At 46.8% G+C, this 27,068-nt stretch overlaps 1 protein-coding gene across 4 annotated transcripts in view; it reads right to left on the bottom strand.

Annotated features, from left to right (window-relative positions):
• CNTN4 (contactin 4) overlaps positions 1-27,068 on the bottom strand; it is a gene marked incomplete at both ends in the record, with an annotated part of 366,244 nt that continues 339,176 nt past the window's right edge. Inside the window, 10 exons of one of the 4 annotated variants that reach the window (XM_080718174.1) lie at positions 1-101; positions 4,340-4,508; positions 6,677-6,789; positions 7,225-7,411; positions 8,467-8,579; positions 10,875-11,109; positions 13,854-13,924; positions 15,776-15,925; positions 19,303-19,461; positions 24,716-24,836. In XM_080718174.1, coding sequence (XP_080574300.1) covers positions 1-101; positions 4,340-4,508; positions 6,677-6,789; positions 7,225-7,411; positions 8,467-8,579; positions 10,875-11,109; positions 13,854-13,924; positions 15,776-15,925; positions 19,303-19,461; positions 24,716-24,836 — 1,419 coding nt within the window. The remainder of the gene's footprint in view (positions 102-4,339; positions 4,509-6,676; positions 6,790-7,224; positions 7,412-8,466; positions 8,580-10,874; positions 11,110-13,853; positions 13,925-15,775; positions 15,926-19,302; positions 19,462-24,715; positions 24,837-27,068) is intronic. The other 3 variants (XM_080718175.1, XM_080718176.1, XM_080718177.1) reach the window with 3 other exon arrangements.

The raw sequence follows: 27,068 nt of genomic DNA, 5'->3' as shown, positions 1-27,068 counted from the left end.
TCATAAGCTCGACCTGGCCGTGAGGGAGAGCATAATGGTGCTGATGGCCGAAAGGGTGCACGCATTCGAGGTGGAAGCCCCGGAGCCTCTCGCGTAGGAATCTAAAAACAGACAGCAAAGGCACTCAGGCTGGCGCCCTGCCGCAAAGGACGGAGGAGCCAAGACGTGTCTCCAAACAGCTCGACCGGCTGGGTGCTGCTGCAGATAATCCTCGTATTCAGATGCCTCCTCTCTGTCTATACACCTCTGTCTGTCTGTCTGTCTGTCTATCTCTCCTGGAACTGGGGACTAAACCCAGGCACATTCTCCCTCTGAGCCCTACCCCCAGCCCTATTTTATTTTTTTTTATTTGGAACCAGGGTCTCACCAAGTTGCTGAGGCGGGCTTTGAACCTGTGATCCTCCCGCTGCGATCTCCCAAGTGTTGGGATTTAAAATGTGTGCCGAGGCGGGCGTGGTGGCTCGTGCTTGTAACCCCAACACTTGGGAGGCTGAGACAGGAGGACCGCGGTTCCCGGACAGCCTCAGCTATTTGGTGAGGCCCTTTGCAACTCAGTGAGACCCTGTTTTAAAATAAAAGGATAAAAAATAGAACTGAGGGTGTAGCTCGTGGGTAGAATGGCCCTGGGTTCCATCCCCAGTGCTGAAAAAAAAGAAATGTGTGCCACCATGCCAGGCAGGATTCTCTCTCCCTCTCTCCCTCCCCCCACCCTCTCTGGTGGTACTGGGGATGGAATCTAGGGGTATTCTACCTCCAAGCTACACCCCCAGCCTTATTTATTTATTTATTTATTTATTTATTTATTTATTTATTTATTTATTATGGTGCTGGGGATGGAGCCCAGGAAAGTTTAACCTCTGATCCACACGCCCAGCCCTATTTTTTATTCTTTATTTTGAAACAGGGTCTGAGTTGCACAGGCCTCGCTAAATAGCCGAGGCTGTCTGTGAACCTTGATCCTCCAGTCTCAGCCTCCCAAATGCTGGGATTACAAGCGTGCGTCACGTGCGCCACTACGCCTGGCTCCCTAACTCTATTTTTAATTCTTTATCTTAGGACAGGGGGTCTCACTAATTTGCAAAAGGCCTCACTAAGTAGATGAGGCTGGCTGCAAACCAGTGGTCCTCCAGTCTCAGCCTCCCAAGTACCGGAAACACCAGTGTGCGCCACCACACCAGGCTGCATGGTAATTGCCCAAGGGTTTCTTAATATCAGTCCTGTGACTATGAAACTTCACACGGGTCACAGGACTTTCCTGTGGGTCTGGGTAAACTTTTGTAAAAAGAGCTGTACAGCCAGGTGTGTGGCACACATCTGCAACCCCAGTACTTGGAAGGCCGAGACGGGAGGATCACAGGTTCAAGGCCAGCCTCGGCAACTTAGTGACGCTTTCTGCAACTTAGACCATTTCCAAATAAAAAATAAAATAGGGCTAGAGATATAGCTCAGAGGCTAAATGCCCTTGGGTTCAATACTTAGTAAAAAAAAAAAACATAAGGATTTTGTGGAATAGGTATTTTTTTAACCAATGAGGAGATTGGGGCCCCCCAAAGTTAAGGTAACTCATTTAAGGTCAAATAGCTAAGTAAATGGCTACTTTGGGAATTAAAGTCATGTTTATTTATATATACCCCAATTCTTGGAACAAAACTAATCTTTTTTTTTTTTGGAACTGAGGATTTTTTTTTTTTTCTGGTCTGAGGATGGAACCCAGGGGCATTCGACCTCCGAGCTATACCCACTGCTGTTCTTTATTTTTTATTTTGAGACAGGGTGTCACTAAGTTGCGGAGGGCCTCACTAAGTAGCTGAGGCTGTCTGCGAACTGCGATCCTCCTCTCTCAGCCTCCCCAATGTTGGGATGACGAGCGTGCGCCGCCACGCCTCACTGTAACTGGGGACTGAACCCAGGAGCACTCTACCTCTGAGCTACACCCCCAAGCATATTTAATTTTATTTTGCTTTGAAACAGAGTCTCCTCACTACATTGCGGAGGCTGTCCTTGAACCCGGGATCCTCCAATCTCAGCCTCCCAAGTACTGAGGTTCTAGGCGTGTGCCCTACGCCCGGCTCCATTTAGTTTTTAAACTTTTTCTGCTACGTCTTACATTTTTCATAAGAGTTTTCCAATAGTCATTCAGGGTTTCTTCAAGGTTGTAAGATCTCTTTGACCTACATAATAAGAAAATCTCTTGAGGGGAGAAACCATTATCGCATAGCAATACCTATCTAATGACTTAACACAGGCTTTTGTAATGAATAAAACCCAAGCATTAAACTCAGAATGATAAGAGAGTGTGTGGTCAGACTTTAGCAAACTGAGATAAAAAAAAAAAAACAGTCTGTGTTTTTCTTTACCTTCTGTGGGCTCAAGATCACTACCACCTCTCCCCAGATACCTAGATTTCTCTTTTTTATTTTTTGTGCTACTGAGGAATGAATCCAGGGGCATTCTACCTCTGACCTATACCCCGGCCCTATTTTATTTTTATTTGAAACCAGGTCTCACTAGGCTGATGAGAGTCTCACAGTTTGCTGAGGCTGTCCTCAAATCAGCAACCCTCCCGTCTCAGCCTCCCAAGTACTAGAATTACAGGTTTGTACCACCATACTCAGCTTCTATTTTATTTTATTGTGGGTCTGAGGATGGAACCAAGAGGCATTCTACCTCCAAGCCATACCCCCTGACCTATTTTTTATTTGAAACCGGGTCTCACTGAGTTGCGGAGGGCCTCACTAAGTAGCTGAGGCTGTCCTCGAACTGTGATCCTCTGGTCTCAGCCTCCCGAATGCTGGGATCACAAGCGTGCGCCCCCACGCCCAGCTTCCTCATTTATTTTGAAACAGGATCTCACTAAATTGCTGAAGGCGTAAGTTGCTGAGGCTGGCCTTAAACCTCTGATCCTCCTGTCTTAACCTCCCAAGTATTGGGATTACAAGTACACACCACCATGCCCAGCAATCTTTTAAATTGTAGTAAAATACAAAAGAACATAAAAGTGACCCTTTTAACTAGTTTATAGTATACAATGCAGTGGCAAGTTTTTTAATTTTCGGTTCTGTGGTACTAGGGCATTCTCCCTCCAAGCTACACGCTCAGCCGTATTTTTTACTTTTAGTTTTGAAATGGGTTCGCACCAAGTTGCGGAGCGTCTGGCTGAGTTGCTGAGGGTGGACTTGAACCTGCGAACATGTCCCAGCCTCCCAAGTGCCGAGATGACAGCCATGCGCCACCTTGCCGGCAGCACTGAGGGCCTTCGATGTCGAATTGAACTTAATTCATCACTCCAAATGGAAACCCAGTATCCAGTAAGTGGCTACAAGCCACCGGCCGGCTATTGCCATTACTAATCTGATTTCTCTAAGGATTTTTCTATCCTCTGAATTTACCTGTTCTGTTTGATTTTTCTTCCAATAAATAGAATTAAACACAACAACAAAAAATAACATACCACTGAGATATTTGCTATGCTTACATAGTGTCTAAAAACATAATTGATCTGGGGTGTGGGGACCCATGCCTATCATCCAAGTACTCGGGAGGCTGAGACAGGAGGATTGCCAGTCTGAGGCCAGCCTCAGCAACTTAGTGAGGCTTTGCTTCAAAATGAAAAACAAAATAGGGCTGGGGGTGAGGCTTAGAGGTAGAATGCCCAAGGGCTCAATCTCTAGCACCACAAAATAAATAAATAAATAAATAAATAAATAAATAAATAAATAAATATATACATACATAGACTTAGAGTTGGAGGTGTAGCTCAGAGGTAGAATGCCTCTGGGTTCAACCTTCAGTGCCAAACAAAAATAAAACATAATGACCATACATTTTGATGCGCTGTTACATTTACCCACTCATGAAAATGGCCTCTCTATGAAACTTTCCCCCTTCCTCCTGCCTGAATTTGCTATCACTTTCGGAGGCCAGTTGGGGTGATACAGTTGTACGCCGAGGGGCACCCCACCTTCAAGTTAAATCCCCAGCCATTTTTAAAAGCAATCTTTGTTGCTGTTGTTGTTTTGAAACAAGGTCTCCCTAGGTCCCCGAGAGTCTTGCTACACTGCTGAGGCTGTCCTCGAACCCACGATCCTCCTGACTTAGCCTCCCAAGTCCTGAGATGACAGCCCTGCATCCGCGTGCCTGGCTTAATTTGCTATTTTCGTTTGATGGCTGATGGAAAACCGGCAAACTATTTCTCCGCGGAAAACTGCCAGGGGCCAGCCAACCCCGTTACCAGAGGCAGGGGAACACCGTCACCGCCCGCCATTTTCTGGCTGCATTCAAGGCCGGGGAAGGCGGGCGGGCGGGAGGGAGGGAGGGAGGGGAAAGCAGACGGTCTTACTGGAAATCTTGGGGATTCGAATCTGCTGGCTGCTGCTGCCGTCGCCCCCGTCGCTGAAAGGCTTGATTTCTACGATATAATCTTCATCGAGGGGCAGAGAAAGCTCCACCGAGGTCTTGTTGGTCTCGATGACGGAGGTGCCGCGCTGTCGGTTCCACCTGTACAGCACCTGCGGGCGGACGGGCGTCACTCCGCAGACGGGCCCACCCGCTCACGAAAGCCCGACGGGGAGGGCGGGTCTGCGCCGCCATTTCTCTAGGAGGAGCGGGTGGAAACCGTCTTGCAAGGAGGGAGGGGCGGCCTGATTTTACCTAGATGCCGTGTGGCCACACCTGTCAGACGAGGCTCAGGTCACAGACCTGGAGACGCGGGAACGATACCGCCCTGCAGACGTGCGGTCTGCACAGTGGTTCCTAAGTATTTAGGGTGTCCCCTCGTGGGAACACAGGAGCCAGGCTGGCGGCAGAGCTCGGTGGTTACGCAGGGCCCCCGGGGGTGTGGCCTTGGCGATTAGCGGGTCTGGGGATGGAACCCAGGGGCGTGCTACCTCCAAGCCGCACCCCCAGCCCTATTTTTTTTATTTTTATTTTTTATTCTTTATTTTGAAACAGGGTCTCACTGAGTTGCAGAGGGCCTCACTAAGTAGCTGAGGCTGTCCGCGAACCGCGATCCTCCGGTCTCAGCCTCCCGAATGCTGGGATTAGAAGCGTGCGCCACCACGCCCGGCTTATTTTTTATTTTGAAACAGGATCTCACTAACATGCTGGGGGCCTCAAACCTGGTCTCAGGCTCCCAAGTACTAGAATTATAGGTACATGCCACCATGTCTGGTTCGCATTGTATATTTATTTTTTGTGGTACTTGGAAGAGAACTCAGGGCCATTCTACCTCCAGGCTATTCTCCCAGCCCCCTTTTTTTGTGGTGGTGGGGATGGAACCCAGGGGCATTCTGCCTCCAAGCTACACTCCCAGTTCTATTATTTATTCTTTATTTTGAAACAGGGTCTCACTGAGTTGCAAAGGGCGTCACTAAATAGTCAAGGTTGTCCTCGAAACAGGATCCTCCTGTCTCAGCCTCCCAAATGCTGAGATTATAAGCGTGCACCACCGCGCCCGGCTCACTCCCAGCCCTTTAAAATTACATTATTGTTATTTTTTCAGTACTGGGATGGAACCCAGGGGCATTCTACCTCCGAGCTACACCCCCAGCCCTATTTTTCATTCTTTATTTTGAAACAGGTCTCGCTGAGTTACAGAGGGCCTCACTAAGTAGCTGAGGCTGGCCGCGAACCGCGATCCTCCTGTCTCAGCCTTCCAAGCACTGGGCTTACAGGTATGTACCGCAACGCCTAACTTTTTTGTTATATTTTATATATTTCACACCAAGAGGAGTTTAGGAAATGGAATCAGACTGTAATATCACTGTAATAAACAGTGGAAACAATTTAGGTATGCCCCGCTAGAAGCCCACGCCCAGGAGATTCACAGTATCCTCAGCTACTTACAGTTACCCAACGGGAGAAAGCGAGTACTGTTCAGAGTCTGGTAAATAAAGCTCTGGCCGGAGCAGATATGCATAAAATTAAAAAAAATGACAGCTGAGAGTGGTGGTACAGGCCTCAGCTGGGAGGCTGAGACCGGAGGGTTACAGGTTCAAGGCTAGCCTCAGTAAGCAGTGAGAGTCTGAGCAACCTTTTGAGACCCTGCTTCCAAACCAAAAAAAAAAAAAAAAGAAGAAAAAAAGAAGAAGGGTTGGGGGTATAACTCAAGAGGTAGCATGCCACCAGTTTTAATCTCTAGCACTGTACACACACACACACACACACACACACACACACACACACGCTTGGTCACCAGCCTTTAGTGATATTGGAGGTATGGAGCCTTTAAGAGGCGGGGCCTAGGGGACGTTTACATCACTTGGGGGCGGGCCATCCAAGGGGCCTGTGGGACCCTGGTCTCTTCCCCTCTCTGCTTCCCAGCCACCGTGGGATGAACAGCTTGCTCTATCACACACATTTCCCGTGGCCACAGGGTCAACTGACAACAGGCAAAAACTTCCCAAACCTTTTCTCTTTATAAGACTCTCGGGTATTTGTTATGGTCACGGAAAACTGACCAACACAGGTGTTAGTCTAAGTGCTGGCCATTTGTAAGGGACATTTATAAAACTCAGACCATTTTGGAACATGTATACGACCAGACCCCTTTGGGAAGATCGTCTAAGCCAGCCAGTCACACATCACGAGAGGAGTCTGAACAGGAGTCACACCTTCAGGCCAGACACCGTCCCACTGACTGCGGGACTAGGTGCCTGTGCCAAGGGAAATTACCCACTTTGTATCCTTTTACTTCCGACTCATTATCCAGGGCCTTCACTTGATCCCAATTCAGGATAATTTTGGAGTCCGATGAATTCCATATGATGTTTCCGGGGGGTTGGCTTGGTGCTGTAAAAAAAAAAAAAATTAAGATATACGAAGTCACAGATTATTAAATCTCAATGGATTCTGAGAAATCGCTCCTGACCAGAATTTGAGAGCGGAGGCAATTTAATGGGCGACTGCACTAATGTGTATCTTCAAGGTCACTGAAATCTGACGCGATTATGGCATCGCAAATGGGAAAAAGATTCACTGGGGGCCTCGCATTTATAGCGGAAAGAAGGAGCCCTTCCCGGGTTGCACAGAAACATTTATCCTTCTGTCTGCAAGAGCAATGGATTTGGCACGACGTCCTGAAAGGTTCACTTAAAATGCTAAGGTGAATTTGGATCCATAGAAGATACCAATTAGTATGCAAATGATCCCTGGGAGGTGGGGGACGGGAACGAGCTTGGGCTCCGCTGGATGAACCCCCCGAGTTCTGAGCAAGTCTGTCCTTACGGGGCTTTCGGGTGGTGACGTTGACCGTGGCGCTGGCGGGGCCCGTCCCGGCCGAGTTGTACGCCTTGACAGCTAAGTGATACAGGGCGCTGCTTTTCAGATTCGTGATTTTTGTTGACGTCTGATTGCCGACTGTCCGTATTTTTCTAGCATTTTCTTCTTTATCATCGTGTCTCCAATATTTAACCTGGGAAAATTAAAAAAAAAAAAGGAAGATCTTGGGAAATCATAGTGGACGGAGATGGTTAGGACGTCATCGGCTAGTCAAATTCTTGATTATGTCTTTATTTTTATTTAATTTTGTTTGTGTGTGGTACTAGGGATTAAACTCAGGAGCAGAAATAATTAATTAAATAGGGCCACACCCCGGCCTTATTTAATTAATTAACTAATTAATTTATAAATTTGTTTTGGTATTGGGGATTGAACCCGGGGGCATTCTACCTCTGAACCACACCCCTTAATCCCTACTTCTTTTTTTTAGTACTGGGGATAGAACCCGGGGACATTTTACCTCTGAGCTACATTCCCAGCCCTATTTTTATTCTTTACTTTGAAACAGGGTCTCCCTGAGTTGCAAAGGGCCTAAGTAGTAGCTGAGGCTGGCCGCGAACCATGATCCTCCTGTCTCAGCCTCCCGGACGCTGATTTTACAGCCGTGAGCCACCACGCCCGGCCCCTACTTATTTTTTATTTTGAAACAGGGTCTCACTAGGTTGCCGAGAGTCTCACTACTTGCTGAGGCTGTCCTCAAACCCGACTCAGCCTCCCAAGTATTTAGTTTTAAAAATTTGCAACAGGGTCTCACTACGTTGCAAAGGGCCTCCCTAATTGCTGAGGCTGGCCACGAACCTGCCGTCCTCCTGTCTCAGCCTCCCTGATGCTGGGATGACAGGTAAGTGCCACCACGCCACATCAGCACGAACATTATTGCTTCTACTTTCTTTTTTCCTACCCTTGTTTTGAACCCAGGTGATCCTGGATATAACAGATCTGAGCTCATTCACACTAGAAAATTGCATATATTTTCAAAAATACTACTAGACTATACAGTACCCCTAGACTATAAAGTAGACAGAGGGCTGTCTACTAGTGGCGGAATACTCAACGCTTGTATTAATTCCCAGCTAGCCGCCACGTCTCTAAAACAGGCTTGTGAGTGGGACTGTGAGCCTTTTCCTACCAGCGATGGTGTTCTGTGACCGCGGAGGGTCACGCCCACGGCACGCGTCTTGTACCCACCTCGTAACCTTCTATCCGTCCCCTGTTTTTCTCCGGTGGAGACGCCCAGAAAACTTCAATATCTGTGGCAGAAAGACTTCTGGCGAAGATGCTGGCCGGAGGCTTGGTGGGTTCTGCGGGTGAATGTGGAAGAAGTTAGGACTCTTAGTAACCGCACCCGGGCACGCTTCTGGGGACGGCGTTAGAAGATGCCAAGAATCCGTATGGAAAGAGCGCCACCCTCGGTGAATGGCAGCTGGACCGCGTGCTGCAGAGGGCAGCTGCCAACATCTGCAGGAGGACGGAGGGGAGACGTGGCCAAGTTATCTTTGAGTTTTAAATTTGGGGGTAAGTAAAACGGAAGTAACCAGGACTACTCAAGCTCAAGCACCAGCAATCCCTTCTCCCTCCTCCTCCTCCTCCTCCTCCTCCTCCTCCTCCTCCTCCTCCTCCTCCTCCCTATTTAAGTTTAAGCACCAGCAATCACTTTTCTGTCCTCCTCCACCTTCTACTTTTACTGACTTTATTATCATTATTTTTGTTGGTATTTGAGATTCAACCCAGGGTGGTTTTACCTCCGAGCGCCACCCGCAGTGCTTTTTAAAATTTAATTAATTAATGTTGGCCGGGCGTGGTGGGCACGCTTGTCATCCCCGCGCTTGGGAGGCGGAGACAGGAGGATCGCGCAGGTTCGAGGCCAGGTGCGCGCGCTGGCTTAGGAGACCCTGTTTCCAAATAAAAACGTAAAAATAGGTCTGGGAGTGTAGCCCGGAGGTAGAAGGGCTTCCAGGAACCCCAGTACCACCAAAAAATAAAAAATAAAAAAAAATTTAATTAATTAGTGTATGCATTCGCTACTTGGCACATTGTACCTTTACGTCACATTGGGTCCGGAGTGTCAGAAAAAATGCACGCACGCAAGCCTCGGCGCCCTCCCCACGGGGCCCAATCTCTCGACCCCCCCTTGAGTGCTTGAGACTGGAATCGGCAATGCTGTGTTCCTTCATAGCTGTTTCGATGATGCCCTTCTACCCCGATGGAAAGGCCGCGTCAGATACAAGAACAGAGATTCCCGGGGGCGTGACCACACACACTTTTCTTTCTTTTCCTTTTTTCTTTTATTTTTTTTTGCGGGCCTGGGGATGGAACTCAGGGACATTTAACTTCTGATCTACACCCCAGCCCTATTTATTTATTCTTTATTTTGAATCAGGGTCTCACTGAGTTGCCGAGGGCCTCATTAAGTAGCCGAGGCCGTCCGCGAACCGCGATCCTCCGGTCTCAGCCTCCCGGATGCTGGGATGACGAGCGCGCGCCACCGCGCCCGGCTGACACACAGGTTTAAGGGGGTCCGTTAACCGACTGCAGTAAGATTCTCGAACTCCGAACAGCTGCCCAGCTCGACCCTCAGTCCCTACCTACACTCTGGGATGAGTTATCTGCACACTCATAAGCAAAAGATAGGCCGGCCCAGCTACTTTCCAAATATCACGAAGTTTTTCCTCTATTTCGGCCAGAGCTATGCGCCATTTGTATACAGACTTTTTCTTTTAGCTGGGTGCGGTGGCGGTTGCCTGTAATCCTAGTACTTGGGAGGCCGATACAGGAGGATTGCAGATTCGAGGCCACCCTTAGCAACAGTGACATTTTAAGCAGCCTCGCAAGACTTTGTTTCAAATTAAAAAATTAAATAGCGTATAGCTTGGAGGTAGAATGCCCGTGGGTTCAATTTTCAGTACCACAAAAAAGAAAGAAAGAAAAATCCAGTTTAGCTTCTATAAAACCTTGCGTTTGATTGGATATTTCTATTATTTTGAGCACAATTTAAATCAGTGCATGCCTATCAATACTTTTTATTTCATTTTTCTTTGGTGGTATTGTGGCTTGAACTCAGGGACATTCTTCTTCCTAGCCACACTCCCAGCCCTATTTATTTTTTATTCTTTCTTTCTTTTTTTATTTTCGGTGGTATTGGGGATGGAACCCTTCTACCTCTGGGCTCCACTCCCAGACCTATTGTTTATATATTTTTCTTTGGAAACAGGGTCTCCTAAGGCAGCACGCGCGGCTGGCTTTGAACCTGCGCGATCCTCCTGTCTCCGCCTCCCAAGCGCGGGGATGACAAGCGTGCGCCACCACGCCCGGCTTTTATTTTTTTATTCTGAAACAAAATCTCGCTAAGCTGCCGAGGCTGGCCTCTAACCTGTGGTCCTCCTGTCTCAGCCTCCCAAGCACTGGGATTACAGACATGCACCACCCTGCCTGGTGGAATGAGATGTCTTTATATTTTACATTTTGATGTTTCTCAAGTGTTTCAGGGCATGCCTGTGAATGCTAGGTTTTGTACGTCCGAGCTTGACTTTGCGTCCTAAGAGGTGCACCGGCGGAGACCTGAAGAGACATGGGTGCCGAGGTAACGTGAGCCGCACCTTCCTCGGCCGAGTACACCAACGTGGTGGGGCTGAAGGGGCCTTCGCCTTTGTTGTTGAAGACCCCGACTTTCACCTCGAAGGGGGAGAAGGGGCGCACGCTCTCGTTCCTGAACACGTATCTGGAGGCGTCGGCGGAGGCCAGCACCGTCAGCATCCATACCGCCTTCCCGTGGGGCCGGAAGGCGACGACGTAGCCGAAGCCGCGGCCGTTCTGCAACTCCTCGGGGACCGTCTGGGCGGGGAGGGGAGAGGCGTCTTCAGACATTGCAGGGGCTGGATCAAAGGCTTAAATTTCACACCCCGCCAACATTTCAGTCTAGAATCTTCTCTCTCTCTCTTACTAGGGACGGACCCCAGGGGCATCGACCTCCGAGCTCCACCCGCAGCCCTACTTTTTATTCTTTATTTTGAAACCGGGTCTCGCTGAGTTGCCGAGGGCCTCGCTAAGTGGCTGAGGCCGGCCGCGAACCAGCGATCCTCCCGTCTCGGCCTCCCCAATGCTGGGGTTCCAACCACGTGCTCCCCCATCTTATTTTGGGTTTCATCAAAGGTCTTTTAAGCCAGATATGGTGGCGCACACTTGTAATCCCAGTACTCGGGAGGCCGAGACACGTGGATCGCAGGTCGGAGGCCAGCACCGGCGAGGAGTGAGGCCCTCGGCAACCTCACGAGAAGCTGTTTCCAATTAAAAATAAAATAGGGCTGGGGGTGTAGATTGGAAGTAGAATGCCCCCGAGTTCAACCCCAGTACGAAAAATATATTAAAAAGGTCTTTATATTTAGGGTAGGCTGGCAATCTACGATGATTAGCGGCAAGATGTGAGACTAACAGAAAAAACCAAATGAACATGTGTGGTGTGTAGCTTGGCTCCGAGGGGGAAATGACTTTCAAAGAGATTGGAGGTGTAGTCTCCAAAATCCAGTACTTGAACAGCCGCCGCCGCCACCCGCCCATCTTCCTCCGGTGTCAAAGGGGCAAAAGAGCTCGCTCGAGGTCTGAAGGCCCTCTCGGCTCGGCCAAGACCTTCCCTGGCAGAATGGAAGAGCTCGGCTGGCGGGCGCGAGGACTGCTTTTCCTTCTAGCGCTCTGGGTAAAGAAAAGCTTTCCATTTTTGCGGTACCAGGAACGGAAGCCAGGGACATTCTGCCTCTGAGCTATAACTTTAGTTATATTTAATTTTTTATTTTATTCATTTTTTGTGGTCCTGGGGATGGAACCCAGTGGCCTCTACCTCTAGGCTATGCCCCCAGTATTTAAAAATATTTTATTTTGAAACTGGGTCTCCCTAAGTTGCTGAGAGCCTCACTAAGTAGCTGAGGCTGGCTTCGAACCTGCGCCATCCTCCTGTCTCAGCCTCCCAAGCGCGGGGATTATAAGCGTGCGCCACCACGCCCGGCTTTTAATTTTTTATTTTGAAACAGGGTCTCAGTTGTCGCTGAGGGTCTCACTAAGTTACAGAGGCTGGCCTTGAATCTATGATCCTCCTGCCTCAGCCTCCCAAGTCCTGGGATGACAGATGTTCACAGATGTTTTTGTTGTTGTTGTTGTTGTTGCTTTGTGGTTCTGGGGATGGAACATTCCAGGGACATTCTACGTCTGAGCAACAGCCTCAGCCCTATTGTTTAGTCTTCTTTTATTTTTGAAACAGGGTCTCATTGAGTTGTGAATGGCCTCGCTAAGTAGCTGAGGCTATCTGCGAACCGCGATCCTCCCGTCTCAGCCACCTCCCGAATGCTGGGATTAAAAGCGTGCGCCACCACCCCCAGCTTGGAAGTTTTTCAATTTTGGAACTGTTGTCTAGAATCTTTCAAAAATATTAAGGAGAGCCAGGAGTGGTGGCGCAGGCTTGTAATCCCAGCATTCGGGAGGCTGAGACAGGAAGATTGTGGTTTGCAGACAGCTTCAGCTACTTAGTGAAGCCCTTTGCAACTCAGGGAAACCGTGTTTCAAAATAAAGAATAAAAAATAGGGCTGGGGATGTCTCTTGGAGGTAGAATATTCCTGGGTTCCATCCCTAGTACCACAGAAAAAGTAACAACAACAACAAAAAAACCCCAAACACACACCAAGGACCCTTTCTGAAGCTCCCAACCTCCTCTTGCAAAATAAATTCCTAATAAATTGGTGACTAGTCTTCCAGGTTGTTAAAAAAATCCTAATCCAGCTGCAAAGCCAGCTGCCAGGTCACCATGCAGGTCACAGACTCATTAAGTCATTTTGCCATGTGGCAATTTGGGAGAAGAAAATCTGGTTTTCTCTGAACCAGCCTAAATTTTTTTTTTTTTTTTGCAGTATTGGGGATGAAATAAAGGGGCATTTACCTCCAAACTACAACCATAGCACGATTTTTTTTATTCTTTTATTTTGAAACAGGGTCTCACTGAGTTGCCAAGGCCCTCACTAAGTAGCTGAGGCTGGCTGCATGCCCAGCTTTTTTTCTTTTTCTTTTTCTTTTTTACTTCTTTTGTCTTCACTTTATGATCACTTTCCCTGTGATGAATCAAGTAAAAATCAACCTGCACAACTGATGGTCAGGTGTGTACACTTCCTGCTACGGGTTAGCTCTGTGAGAAAAAGCGTTGATACTCACATGGAGGGGTGGTGGTGGTGGTGGTGGTGGTGGTGGTGGTGGTGGTGTGTGTGTGTGTGTGTGTGTGTGTTACTGGGGATTGAAGCCAGGGTCATTTACCTCCAAGCTACAGCCTCAGCCCTATTTTATTTTTATTTTGAAACAGGGTATTGCTAAGTTGCTGAGAGTCCCACTACTTGCTGAGGCTGGCCTTGAACCTGCGAGCCTCCTTTCTCAGCCTCCCAAGTACTGGGGTGACAGGTGTGTGCCACCATGCCCAAGTTCACATGGATTCCAGCCATTAAAATTAGAGGAGGGGAGTTCTCAGCTGCACTAAATACTGAGGGGAAAGACCAGAGCGACCCAGACGGCTGTCTTGGCCAATTCATTCGCGGGATTCACTTACCTCCCAGGTAATAACGAGTTCGGCCTTGCTGCCTCCGCCCCCGCTGACGTTGGCTGGGGTGACTTCAGGGACTGTGAGAGACAAGAACAAGTTAGGGCCGGTGGCAACAGCAGACAAGGGCCAAGAGTTGTGCCTGGCTCTGGTGACAGCCTGTCCGCGGATACCCAAGATGTCTAGTCCTTTGTCCTGGGAAAGCAGAGACCGCGAGGGCCAGAGCCACCGCCCCAGGACGCCACAGGCACCGAGGAAAACGCTGCTCGTTGCTCTTCTCACTCCACAGGGGACACACGGGACCCGGCATGTTCGGCCAATGGTTTGCCTTCATCCCTAGACGCCAAGGGGCTCATGGGAAGGGGAAAGAATTGAGATGCCTGTCATTGACCTCGGTTAGGTGTTTGTTAGTCGTGTAGTGATACCCGGGGGAAATGGGTGCTGTTGCCCACGCAGAGCTCACAGTCTAGTTGGGGGTCAGCGTGCACGCAGGCTTTGACAGGCGTGTCTTTGGGGAGCAAGCACAAGGCGGACAGAATGGGGGTGTGCGGTGCAGCTCTGCAGGGAAGGCTGCTTTGGGGAGCAGGGCTGTATTCATGGCGACTCAGAAGGAGGTAAGCGCTGGGCCCGAAGGTGGAGAGATAGGGGGACCCCTGGCTCGCTGTACTCAACCTCTCTGCTCCCCAGTTTTCTCTGGAAAAGAGGGAAAATCAGGCTAGTTTCTCCCTGGGATTACTGAGTGGAATTATGTTATTTGTTGGAGAGGGGAATATAACTTTGTCTGTGTTATCATCACGCAGCTAAAAGACGCCAGGCAAAGCTGTTTGTTCGTTTGTCGTGGTATTAGGAATCGAACCCAGGGGCATTCTACCTCTGAGCTGTACCCCTAGCCCAATTTTATTTTATATTTTAAATTTTGGGGTCTTGCTCAGTTGCTGAGGGTCTAAGTTGCTGAGGTTGGCCCTGAGCCTGTCATCCTCTTGTCTCGGCCTCTATAAACCCAAAGACTAGGATTACAGATGTGTCTCAGCACACCTGGCTCTCCAGGCAGAGTTTTCAAATGTCTGCTGGGACATATCACTGGCAAGTGGGTGTGCTCTGTGACTAGACCAAGGATGAAGACTTAGACGGACAGCCGTGTGCTCTCCTTGAGAGTACGGTTCCATCTCTCATTGGTTTAGGGACCTTGCTAGTCCTCTTCAAGGACCTAACACATAGGCCTCTAACCTAACCCAAGGGATGCGCGGCCCCCATGAATGTATGCTATTCTCCTTCTGTGCTCACTCGAGCTGCATAAAGAATGTCCTAAATCTTAGCCTCTGGGAATGGCTTAGACACTAGAAAAATCCAAGTAAATTAATTAATTTGTGTGTTTACTGATTTTTTATACTAGGGATTGAACCCAGGGGTATTCTACCTCAGAGCTACTCCCTCAGTCCTTCTTTTTTCTTTTGAAAAAAGAGTCTCACAGGCCTCGACCCTGTGACCTTCCTACCTCAGCTTCCCAAGTACTGAGATTATAGGTATGTGCCACCACATCTGGCCCTCGTGAACCTATCGGAAGACATTTTTTCTTCCCCATTAGTGACTTCTGTGAGATTATGTCATTTGAAATGTGGGGCTTTCTTTTTTTTTTAATAATCCTGTTGGAATCTTGATGTCACATAAGCCACTAACGAAAGAGCTGGCTTTTGAGAGAACTAAGTCCTGGTGTTTCTTGCTGAACTAACGTACTCCATCTGGTGGCCTCAAGCCTTGATTGAAACTCATTGCCTGCTAGGCTGAGCCTATATAGGCCTGATTATGATCAACTAAGGGGAAAGTTGTGCCAATTCAGAGCCTCCTCCAGGCTAAAGAGCAGGGAGGATTCAAAGCCTGTGAGCAAAAAACAGTAGCTGCTGAAACAGACTGTGTACCCTGGTGCTACTCACGGGCCTCTTCTGTCCTCCGCTTCTCCGAGGGCCGGCTGGGCTCCCCAATGCCAATTACATTGGCTGCTACGGTGCGGAATTCATATTCGACCCAAGGGTTCAAACCCACCACAGTTGCCGTGAAAGTCTTCCCATCGATGAGTTCAGGGACTGGAAGACATTAGAAGGTGAGAGGATTGCACAGAATTCCCAGAGAACAAATATAGAAAAGATGTTAGGAAGATATTCATCATCAGTAACATCATCAACATCCTCACCATCATCACCAATAATGTCAACATTAACATCATCATCAACATCAACATCATAATCAACATCAACATCACCATCAATAACATCAACAGGAAACTCATTATCATCAATAGTATCAACATCTTCATCCACATTATCATCAACATCAATATCACCATCGATAATGGCAACATCATCATCATCCATAACATTAACATCAACATTATCATCATCACCAACATCAGCATCATCATTAATAACTTCAACATCAATATTATCACCAATAATGTCAACCTCATCATTATTATGTCTTCAATAACATCACCCTCACCTCAACATTAACATCATCATCAATAACATCATCATCATGTTATCATCAATATTTTTAACCATCATCATCAATAGGATCTACATCCTCATCAATAATGCCAGCCAACATCAACATTATCATCAACATTAATATCATCAACAACAAAGTCAACATCAACATCCCTATCATCATCAACAAGGTCACCATCAACATCATCACCATCATGGACAACATCAACATCATCATCAATATCATCACCATCATCGACAACATCAACATCATCATCATTATGAACATCATCAACAAAGTCAACATCAACATCCCTATCATCACCATCACTGACAACATCAACATCATCATCAACATCATCACCATCATCGACATCAACATCATCATCAACATCATCACCATCGACACCATCAACATCATCATCAACATCATCACCATCATCGACAAAGTCAACATCATCATCATTAGGAACATCATCATCAACAAAGTCAACATCATCATCATTAGGAACATCATCATCAACAAAGTCAACATCAACATCACCCTCAACAACATTAACATCATCATCATCAATATCATCATCAACATCAACGTCATCATCAACACCAACATCAGCAGCAGCAGCAGCAGCAGCAGTAGCATCAACATAAACTCATACAGGACATCCCAGGTGGTCTGATGGTAGCTGCCCAAATATCACTCCAGTAAAGTAACCCCAGAAATCTGGATGTTAAACTAATATGCTTAGTATCATACAAAAAAAATCATACAAAAAATCATATACAAAAAAAATCAAGACTTCAAAGTCAAACTACAACTATTATTGATACCATTTAACATGCTCTCCTGCATTTACTATATAGGGCCAAGCACATCTTTAATTCTGATAATTATCTTGAAGAAGGTAAAATTATACTCATTCTTTTTTATTTGTTATGGTCATGGGAAGTGAATCCTGAGGCATTTGACCTCTGAGCTACACCCCAGCCCTATTTTAGTTTTTGTCTGGAAACAGCATCTCGCAAGGTTGCTTAGAACCTTGCTAAGTTGCCGAGGCTGGCTGCAAACCTATGATCCTCCTGTTTCAGCCTCCCAAGTACTGGGGTTACAGGTATGCACCGTCATGTCTAGATAATTATATTCATTCTTAAGTAACTCTGAAGGTGCCCATTTTCCAGAAAAGAAAAATGAAGAGGTATAAAGGTATGCAGATTTGCACAGTCAAGATTAGAATTAATTGCCTATCTTCTAGATTTTTCCTTAATCCTAAAACACTCTTGTGACTCAACAAAAAGTCGGTGATTCTAGAAGGAAAGACTAAAGCCCATTTCTAAGGGTCTCTGAGCTAAATTTTTTTTTAAAAATTGCAGTTGTTAACATCAAAACAGTTTATATAAGTTACATAAAATTGGGCATAACACTCCACTTATTTCTACTTTAAAATTTCAAGGTCACACAGCCAGCCTGTGGGGACTACAAGAATGTGTATTTTGCTTACAGGAACTATTTGTTCTGTTTTTTTTCCCTCAAGTGAAATCTAAATTTAAAAATGAGATAGAGTCAAGGATAATATGAGTTGCTTAAGACCCCAAAGAGAAATGATTGTAAAAAGTTAAAGACAATACTTGGGAGGCTGAGACAGGAGGATTGTAGATTGGAGGGCAGCTTCAGCAGTTTAGTGAGGCCCTTGCCAACGTATTAAGACCCTGTTTCAAAATAAAAATAAAATAGGGCTGGGGATATAACTCAGAAGGAGAGCACTTCTAGGTTTAATCCTCAATAACACACACGCACACACAATACACACACACAAACAACAAAGCCACGAAGTGCAACATATTTATAATAAAGAAAAAAAGAGATAAAATGTTGCTGCTGATAATGATGGTCAAAAATATGTGAGAATTTGTAAAATTGATAAAAATTTTCACATTTTTTTCATCCCCAAATTTATCTTTCTAAAAAGGGGAGCATCAAGTCAAAAGGCTCCCGTAGGTCTTAGATTCTGCTTTCTGGAGAGTTGTAGAAACTTTGCCAAGACTATGATTGTAAGCAAATATAATCCACTCTTTCCCGAAGCGGGCCACAGTGGTACTCAGAGGATTTGAGGTAATACACACTTTGAGGCGATTCATCTTTATAAATAATTAGCTTTGTGTATTAAAGGGAGAAAAACATACCAGTATAACAGAGCTCTCATTTTACAGATACTATTCCTTAGGAAGAATAAAACAGAAAAACAAATAGGAGTTGATATAAAAAAAACAACAACTGAAACTGCCAGGTACAGTGGCGCATGCCCGCAATCCCAGCACCTGGGAGGCTGGGACAGGAGAATCGCGGGTTCAAGGCCAGCCTCCGCAACCTAGTGAGAGCCTGTTTCAGAACAGAAATACAAGTAGGGCTGGGGCTGTAGCTTAGAGGCAGATTGCCCCTGGGTTCAGTACTCAGTACCACTAAAAAAAAAAAAAATATATATATATATATATATAATAAAATGTATAAAAATATGCAAATGTATATAAATGTGTATAAAATATATAAATATATACAAATATGTATAATAAATAAATAGATAGGTAGATAGATAATAAAATAGGGCTGGGAGCATAGCTCAGAGGCAGAACACTCTTAGGGTTGATATCCAGTATCACCAATAAATACACACATACATAAATAAATAAGTAAATAAAAAAAATAAATAGTAAAATAGGGCTGGGGGCATAGCTCAGAGGTGGAACATCCTTAGGGCTGATTCCCAGCATCACCAATAAGTAAATAAATAAATAGGCAGGAAGGAAGGAAGGAGAGAGGGAGGGAGGAAAGGACTCATCAACTTAAACAGATGCCAGTCCGGGAGACGGCCGCGGCATCACTGGCTGTGCCCGCAGTCCCGTGGCTGCCCACAGGTCCCGCGCCAGGACGCGGAGTTCCAGAAGTTTCCCCGCGACAGCAGCGCCGCGCGCGCACTCGGTACCTGTGCTGAGCGCCTGCCAGCCCACGGAGAAGGGCGTCCGGCCTTGGATGACGTACATGGTGATGGGGCTGTGGTTCTCGGGCCCGGGCCTCCAGGACAGCTGGGCGGTGGTGTCCGTGATCTCGTCAATGGTCACGGCCTCCGGGGGACCCGGAGGGCCTGGGAGAGGGCAAGCAGGAGCCTCAGAAAACACACGGTGCGCGCCATTATCCGAGGAAAACATTCACTGGCTTACGGGGGGCGTTGGCCTGCAGACTCAGCCTCAGCCTAATTCTTTACCAACACCTACTCGGTGTCAAGAACTGGACGCGGAAACTCTAGAGATAAATTAGCCTTCCCTTCCGGAGGGTGGGGGTATAGTAGGAAAATCTCCTGAGTAGGGACCTGGGCGTGATGGTACACGCCTGTCACCCCAGTCCTTGGAAGGCTGAGACAGGAAGTTGACAGGTTTGAGGCCAGCCTCAGTAGCATTGTGAGGCACTCCACGATTTAGAATTACTTTGTTTCAAAATAAACAACAACAACAAAAAAATAGGGATTAGGGTGTTGTTCAGAGGCAGAATGCCCCTGGGTTCAGTCTCCAGTAACACACACACACACACACACACACACACACGCAAAAAATACTAAATAATACTAAATAAAGGAAACTTTACAAGAGAACATTTTTGTTTTAGTACTGGAGATGGAACCAGGGGCATCCTACCTCTGAGCTACACCCCCTGCCCTATTTTTTATTCTTTATTTTGAAACAGGGTCTCACTGAGTTGCAGAGGGCCTCGCTAAGTAGCAGCTGAGGCTGGGCTCAAACCATGAGCCTCCCGTCTCGGCCTCCCCAATGCTGGGATTCCAAGCGTGCGCCACCGCGCCCGGCTACAAGAGTACTTAAGAAAGGATACTGGGCACCCTAAGGGCCGAGATTCGCGTCTGTATTCATCGTCTATTTATGGGTTCCTACTCAGGGTCACGCACTGTTATCTGAAGACACAATTTTGGCAAAAGACAGATACTGCTCCTGATTTCCTGAAGATTGCAGTCTGCTGAGAACGCTCGTTTCTGCGGCTGAGGACGTGAATTTGAGAGGAAATGGCCGTTCGGCTCTGAGGGTCCCGGTTGGCTCTGCACCTGCTGACACGCTGCAATGACCGACACCCGCCCCTCTTGACTGCGGGACGTGCACTAAACGCACAAGGCGCCCGCGGAGGCTCCGGGCTCCACCCAGGCAATTGAGAGAGTGATCGGCTCTTTCTCTAAGTTAGACTTAGATTTTTCTACTTATCTTCCCAGATTCATTGTTTCTATCCACACACTTAAGCCACAGAAAGGGGAGAGATTCCGATTTATTTATTTATTTATTTATTTATTTATTTATTTATTTATTTTGGTGGTACTGGGGATGGGACCCTTCTACCTCGGGGCTACATCCCAGACCTATTTTCATTAGTATTATTTTTTTATTTGGAACAGGGTCTCTTAAGCCAGCGCATGGCTGGCTTCGAACCTGCGCGATCCTCCTGTCTCGTCTCCCAAGTGCAGGGATGACGAGCGTGCCCGCCACGCCCGGCAGAAATTCAGACTTAAATGGAAGCTGGGAGTCCACAGAAACAGAGGGATGGGAAGCAGATTCGCAGGCAGAGATAAAAGTATCAACAGGGCCAGGGCCTTCTTCATTTCCAGCATCAATGGCTTTGACCAGGCAGCTAAACACAGGGTGTGTGTGTGTGTGTGTGTGTGTGTGTGTGTGTGTGTGTGTGTTACTGGAGAGTGAACCCCCAGGAGCATTTTACCTCTGAGCTAGACCCCAGGCCCATTTTATTTATTTATTTATTTATTTATTTATTTATTTGTTTGTTTATTTGTTTGTTTGTTTATTGCCGCGGCTGTGGCCTCAAATCTGCGATCATCCTGTCTAAGCCTCACAAATACTGGGATTAAGGTGTGTGCTACCACACCCAGTCGGTTCCCTTCCTTCCTTTCCTTTTCTTTCCTTTCTTTCCTTTTGCTATTTGAACTGCACCCAGGGGCCTTCTACAACTCTGAGTTACCTCCCTAGCCCTATTTTATTTTTTAATTTCAAAATAAGGTCTTGGTAAGTTGCTTAGATCTCAACTTTGCTGAGGCTGGCCTCGAACCTGCGATTCTCCTGTCTCAGCCTCCCTAGTACTGGGACTACAGGTGAGCACCACCACACCCAGCTTGTTGTCTGTTTCTTACTCAGGAAAGGTGACCTTTCTACCTGCCATTAAAAATAATACAGATTCTACTTGGGAGGCTGAGACAGGAGGTCAAAGGTTCGCGGCCAGCCTCAGCTACTTAGTGAGGCCCTTTGCAACTTAGAGAGACCCTGTTTCAAAATAAAGAATAAAAATAGGGACGGGGTGTAGCTCGAGGTACAATGCCCCTGGGTTCCATCCCCAGCACCACACACACACACACACACACACACACACACACACACACACACACGAGTGTTACAGATTCAGTCGAGCATCAGAGAATCAAAGGAAACAGGGTCTGGACTCAAAGCTATTCTAATTTCCTATCTGAAAACCCCTTACAGGGCAGTGAGATTATAAGAGGCATCTGTGCGTCCCTCCAGCTATATGCACAAAAGGCAGAAGGGCAGAGCAGGAGGAGATAAAGGAAAGATTACAGCTTTAAATGACATATTAATTTATCGGCCTTATTAACAGATGACGAGACTTTCTTTTAGATGGCGTTGGCAAATTCCTCTTGGTATTCGATGTTATTTTCTGTGCAGTGAAGTATACAGTATCATTTAAGAACTTCAAGTATTACTGATTTAAATATTTATTAGCGTAATTTATTGGCGTTTAAACTGCTGATCTGAACATTAGCCTAATTAAATAGAGGATAAATTTCCAGCAATAGAATTATTTTGTCCCTGAGGGGAGAACAGACCAGCTCTGGTCTATTTTTTAAAGGGAAATAAACGTGTTTCTGCAAATTATTCTGTGGGCAGATCTACCTAGAATCAAAATGGTTTTTTTTCCTCTTTTATGTAGACCAGAAGAATGTTTTTTGTCTGTTGTTTGTTTGTTTTGGTTTTGGGGCAATTCTTAACAATTTTATGATTTTTAATATACTTGTATGGGCACAGTATAGTCTCACGTCATAACGTAGTTCAGAGTGATCAGGACAGACACACACACCACTTGGTTAGCTTCACCCCATTTTCAAGGCAACTTAAAGGTAACCAAAACACACACACACACACACACACACACACACACACGATGTTTTTCAAGCCGGGCGTGGTGGCGCTCGCTTGTCATCCCAGCATTCGGGAGGCTGAGACAGGAGGATTGCAGTTCGAGGCCAGCCTCAGCTACTTAGTGAGGCCCTCTGCAACTCAGTGAGACCCTGTTTCAAAATAAGGAATAAAAAATAGAACTGGGGTTGTAGCTAGGAGCTCAAATGCCCCTGGGCTCCATCGCCAGTACTGAAAAAAAAAAAAAAAAAAGCTGCTTTTCCCTTCATCTGTCTCGCCCGTCCACATCGCTAATGTCTACCCATGTCTCCACCGCCATTCGGTGTCTCATTTCCTGTGTACTGGGATTTGCCCGCTTGCGCTTCTGATATCCTTAATATTTATTTTCTTGTATGCAAATTTCTGCCCCTGGTCCTGCCAGTGAGCCAGAGATGGTTCACTACTCGCATGGATTCTGATGGAGCGGATGAGAGCCGAGAGGTTCTTTTGATGCCCTGGGTTGGCTGCGCATCTTATAGTTTATTTTATTTTATTTTATTTTTGCAGTCCTGGGGATGGAACCCAGGAGCACCTATCTCTGAGGGACACGCCCAACCCTATTTATTAATTCTCTATTTTGAAACAGGGTCGCACTGAGTTGCAGAGGGCCTCACCAAGGAGCTGAGGCTGGCCGTGAACTGCACGCTAGGAAATCACTCTACTGCTGAACTCTACCCTTGTTTGGCTTCATTTTTAATACTTTAGAAAACCCCTGAGCTCTAAGATTTTAGCTTTTATTTAAAGACGTGTGTGTGTGTGTGTGTGTGTGTGTGTGTGTGTACGTGCACTGCTGGGGATTGAACCCAGGGGCATTCTACCTCTGAGATACACCCCCAGTTCTACTTTTTACATTTTATTTTGTAACAGAGTCTCACTAGATTACTAAGAGGTGCTGAGCCTGGCTTCGAACTTGCGATCCTCCGGTCTCAGCCTCCCAAAGCGCTGGAATGACAAGCGTGTGCCACCATGCCTGGTGAAAACCATTTCTGGAAAGTCCATTTGCATTTCCTTAAATTGTTTTGGTGAGCCTTGGGATGTGTTCATTGCACAGCTCAGTTGGGGTGAACTAGGTACAAGTCAGGTTTTGTTGATAATGCTCAGGAGACTCACATAAATACCAGTTCTCTATCAACTTCCAGTGTATTTATAGCAGAGAGTCAAGGAGTACTTCTCTCCAAAGATATTTATTTTTTTTCCTGTTGGTACTGGAGAGTAAACCCAGGGGCATTGTACCTCCAAGTTATACCCCCAGTCCTTTTTATTTTTCCTTTGGAATTAGGTCTTGCTAGGTTGCTGAGAGGCTCGCTAAGTTGCTGAGGCTGGTTTTGAACCTGTGATCCTCTGTCTCAGCCTCCCAAATACTGGGATTACAGGCGTGTGTCACCATGTCTAGCCACAACCATATTTTCAAACCTGGACAACCCTGCTAGCTTTACAGAAAATAAAAAAAAAAAAACTGGGAAACACCTGTTACTGAATTTAAGCCACTGTTTCACCAGGGGCTTAAATATCGACGTGGGTTGGCCCAGATGCTGTACAAAAAGGTCCAGCTGGATCTCTTTCTAGACTCTTGGCTTTTGTTAAACTAAAGCTATTCTCAAAAACCAGAGAAACTCCAAGAGCCACTGGACTTGCCCAGTGCTTCTGACAATCCTGTATGCGCCACGAGTGGTGGCTCACGCTTCTAATGCCAGGACTAGGAAGGCTGGGGCAGGAGGATCGCAGGGGAGGCCAGCCTTGGCAACTTAAAGAGACCCTATTTTGAAATAAAAAATAAAATAGGGATGGGCTTGTAGGTCAGAGGCAGGATGCCCCTAAGTTCAATCTCTAGTACCGAGAGAGAGAGAGAGAGAGAGAGAGAGAGAGAGAGAGAGAGAGAGAAGGAGGAGGAGGAGGAGGAGGAGGAGGAGGAGGAGGAGGAGGAGGAGGAGGAGGAGGAGGAGGAGGAGGAGGAGGAGGAGGAGGAGGGTGGCAGGGAAAGAAAGGAAGGAAGACAGGTAGACATGTAAATGTGTTTAACATTTTAGCTCACGGCTTTTTTCTATAATTCTAAGTCACTAAACTGCTGGAACTCTGAGTTGGAATGGCTATCTATCGCAGGACGTATTTTATGGACAAAAAATACCCAAGCCAATCTGATACCTCTTACAATCAGGTCCGCAGCAACGGACAGTCTGTCCACACTGGTCTGGATCATACAGATGTATTTCCCGGCATGCTTCAGCTGGATGTTTCGGATCATCAGGTCCCCAGCTGAGTCCTGCTGATAAAGTAGAGGAAAGTGGTTACGATGACTTTCTAATGAGCTCTAAATGTCATTATCACGTGAAGGACACCGTGACTAATGGATCGATTTTACACCGGTGGATGAAAACATGGCTGATTCCAGCCATGACCTGTTGAAATTCCGTGCGCCTGCCGGGGAGGGAGGGATGCCGGCGTCTGCAGAATGAACCCGGGACCAGAGCTCAGGGGTCTGGTGGCATCGCCGCGGCAGGGCGCCACGCTGCTGGGAAGGCCTTAAGCTCACGTCGGGCGGCCCTTGATGTAGTTGCTAGGGTTTATTTATTCAGGCCCTCAGCCTGTGTTCCATGCCAATCGTGTGGAACTCTGTATTTGGAAGTGGGAAATGAGCCCATGTTTGGAAGTTCTCCTGCCCAGGACCCTCCTCCAGCCAAGATTCTGATTGCTTTCAGGTTTGATTTAATGGATTATAAAGGCCACACTTGCCAAGGAAATCTGACTTTGCCTAGTGTGGGACGGCGCTCATTTGCTGCCAAATGCCAAATGAATTTTGGATTAGCAGATGAATAGGATTAAGCACGTCCTGGTGTGGACGCCTATGCACCCCAGAAAAATGTATTCAACATTCACTAGCACGGGGATTGAATACCGGGGCATTCTACCTCGGAGATACGATCCCAGCCCAATTTTATTTTTCTGTTTTCGAACAGGGCCTCACTATGTCGCAGAGGGCTTCACTAAGATGCTGAGCTTGAGGTCTAACCTGCCATCTTTCCATCTCGGCCTCCCAAGTACTACACTTACAGGCCTGTGTCTCTATACCTGGTCTATTAATCTTCTTTTTGTGTGTGTGTGCGGATCTGAGGATGGAACCCAGGGGCATTCAACCTCTGAGCTACACCCCCTGCCCTATTTTTTTTAATTCTTTATTTTGAAACCGGGTCTCACTGAGTTGCAAAGGGCCTCACTTAGTAGCTGAGGCTGGCCGCGAACCGCGATCCTCCAGGCTCAGCCTCTGGAATGCTGGGATGACAGCACGCCCGGCTTTGGTTAATCTTCTTTCCCTCAGGCATTTCACATGGGGAAAATGTCACATTCTGACCTCAAGTAGAATTTTAAATAAAAAAATAAACGTTGGCCGGGCGTGGTGGCGCACGCTTGTAATCCCCGCGCTTGGGAGGCAGAGACAGGAGGATCGCGCAGGTTCGAAGCTAGCCCCGCGCGCTGGCTTAGGAGACCCTGTTTCCAAATAAAAATGCAAAAATAGGTCTGGGAGTGTAGCCCGGAGGTAGAAGGGCTTCCAGGAACCCCAGTACCACCAAAAAAAAAAAAAAAAAAAAAAAAAAAAAAAATAAACGTTGCAAGGAGCTGTGCGCAGGGAAGCTGGGAACCATATTGAATTTACCGTGGGTTAAGGAAATGCCTACGCTGTCATAATAATTCATCTGATTCATCGAGGGATTGGAATGTCAAAGAAACTTCTTGTGGCCTGAATATTTCCAAGCGCAGCAGCTAACACAATTTCATGATTCTGTGACTTAGAATCAAACCACAAAACGTTTAGTTAATCTCCAATATCAACCAGATATGTATCTTTAAAATCAAATTATAATTCAATAGGAAAGCCGGAAGTCGGGTGTGGTGAGTTACAAAGCTCAGAGGTGGAATGCCCCGGGTTCAATGCCCAGTACCACACACACCACACAGAGGTCAATCTGGCTTAACCTCTGAAGAATGTCCTCCACTGATATTTTCTATGGATTTCTGTAGCTGAGAGTCTCACAACACTGCAGAGCCATGGTGGCCCTTTAAGATCATTAACCTTAGAGCCGGGCGTGGCGGGCACGCTCGTCATCCCCGCGCTCGGGAGGCGGAGACAGGAGGATGGCGCAGGTTCCAAGCCAGCCACGCGCGCTGGCTTAGGAGACCCTGTTTCCAAATAAAAATGTAAAAAGAGGTCTGGGAGTGTAGCCCGGAGGTAGAAGGGCTTCCAGGAACCCCAGTACCACAAAAAAAAAAAATAAATAAATAAAAAAAATAAGATCATTAACCTTATCAAATATTTCTTGGCATACAGCCGTGCACTTTTTAGACCTCAAATTATTTAATAGCCCTTTGTGCCCTTGTGGAATAGTTGACAGGCCCTCACTTGGCCCAAGTTATTAAGTTAAACCACATGCAAGAGGTCCAGCATGGTTAATATAGCAAAGCCATTCAGATGGTCTCCACCAGGATTTCAAGAGAGAATCCC

The sequence above is a fragment of the Muscardinus avellanarius genome (genome assembly GCF_963383645.1).
Source record: "Muscardinus avellanarius genome assembly, chromosome: 22".
Classification (NCBI taxonomy): domain Eukaryota; kingdom Metazoa; phylum Chordata; class Mammalia; order Rodentia; family Gliridae; genus Muscardinus; species Muscardinus avellanarius.
This window is presented reverse-complemented; position numbering and strand designations above follow the sequence as displayed.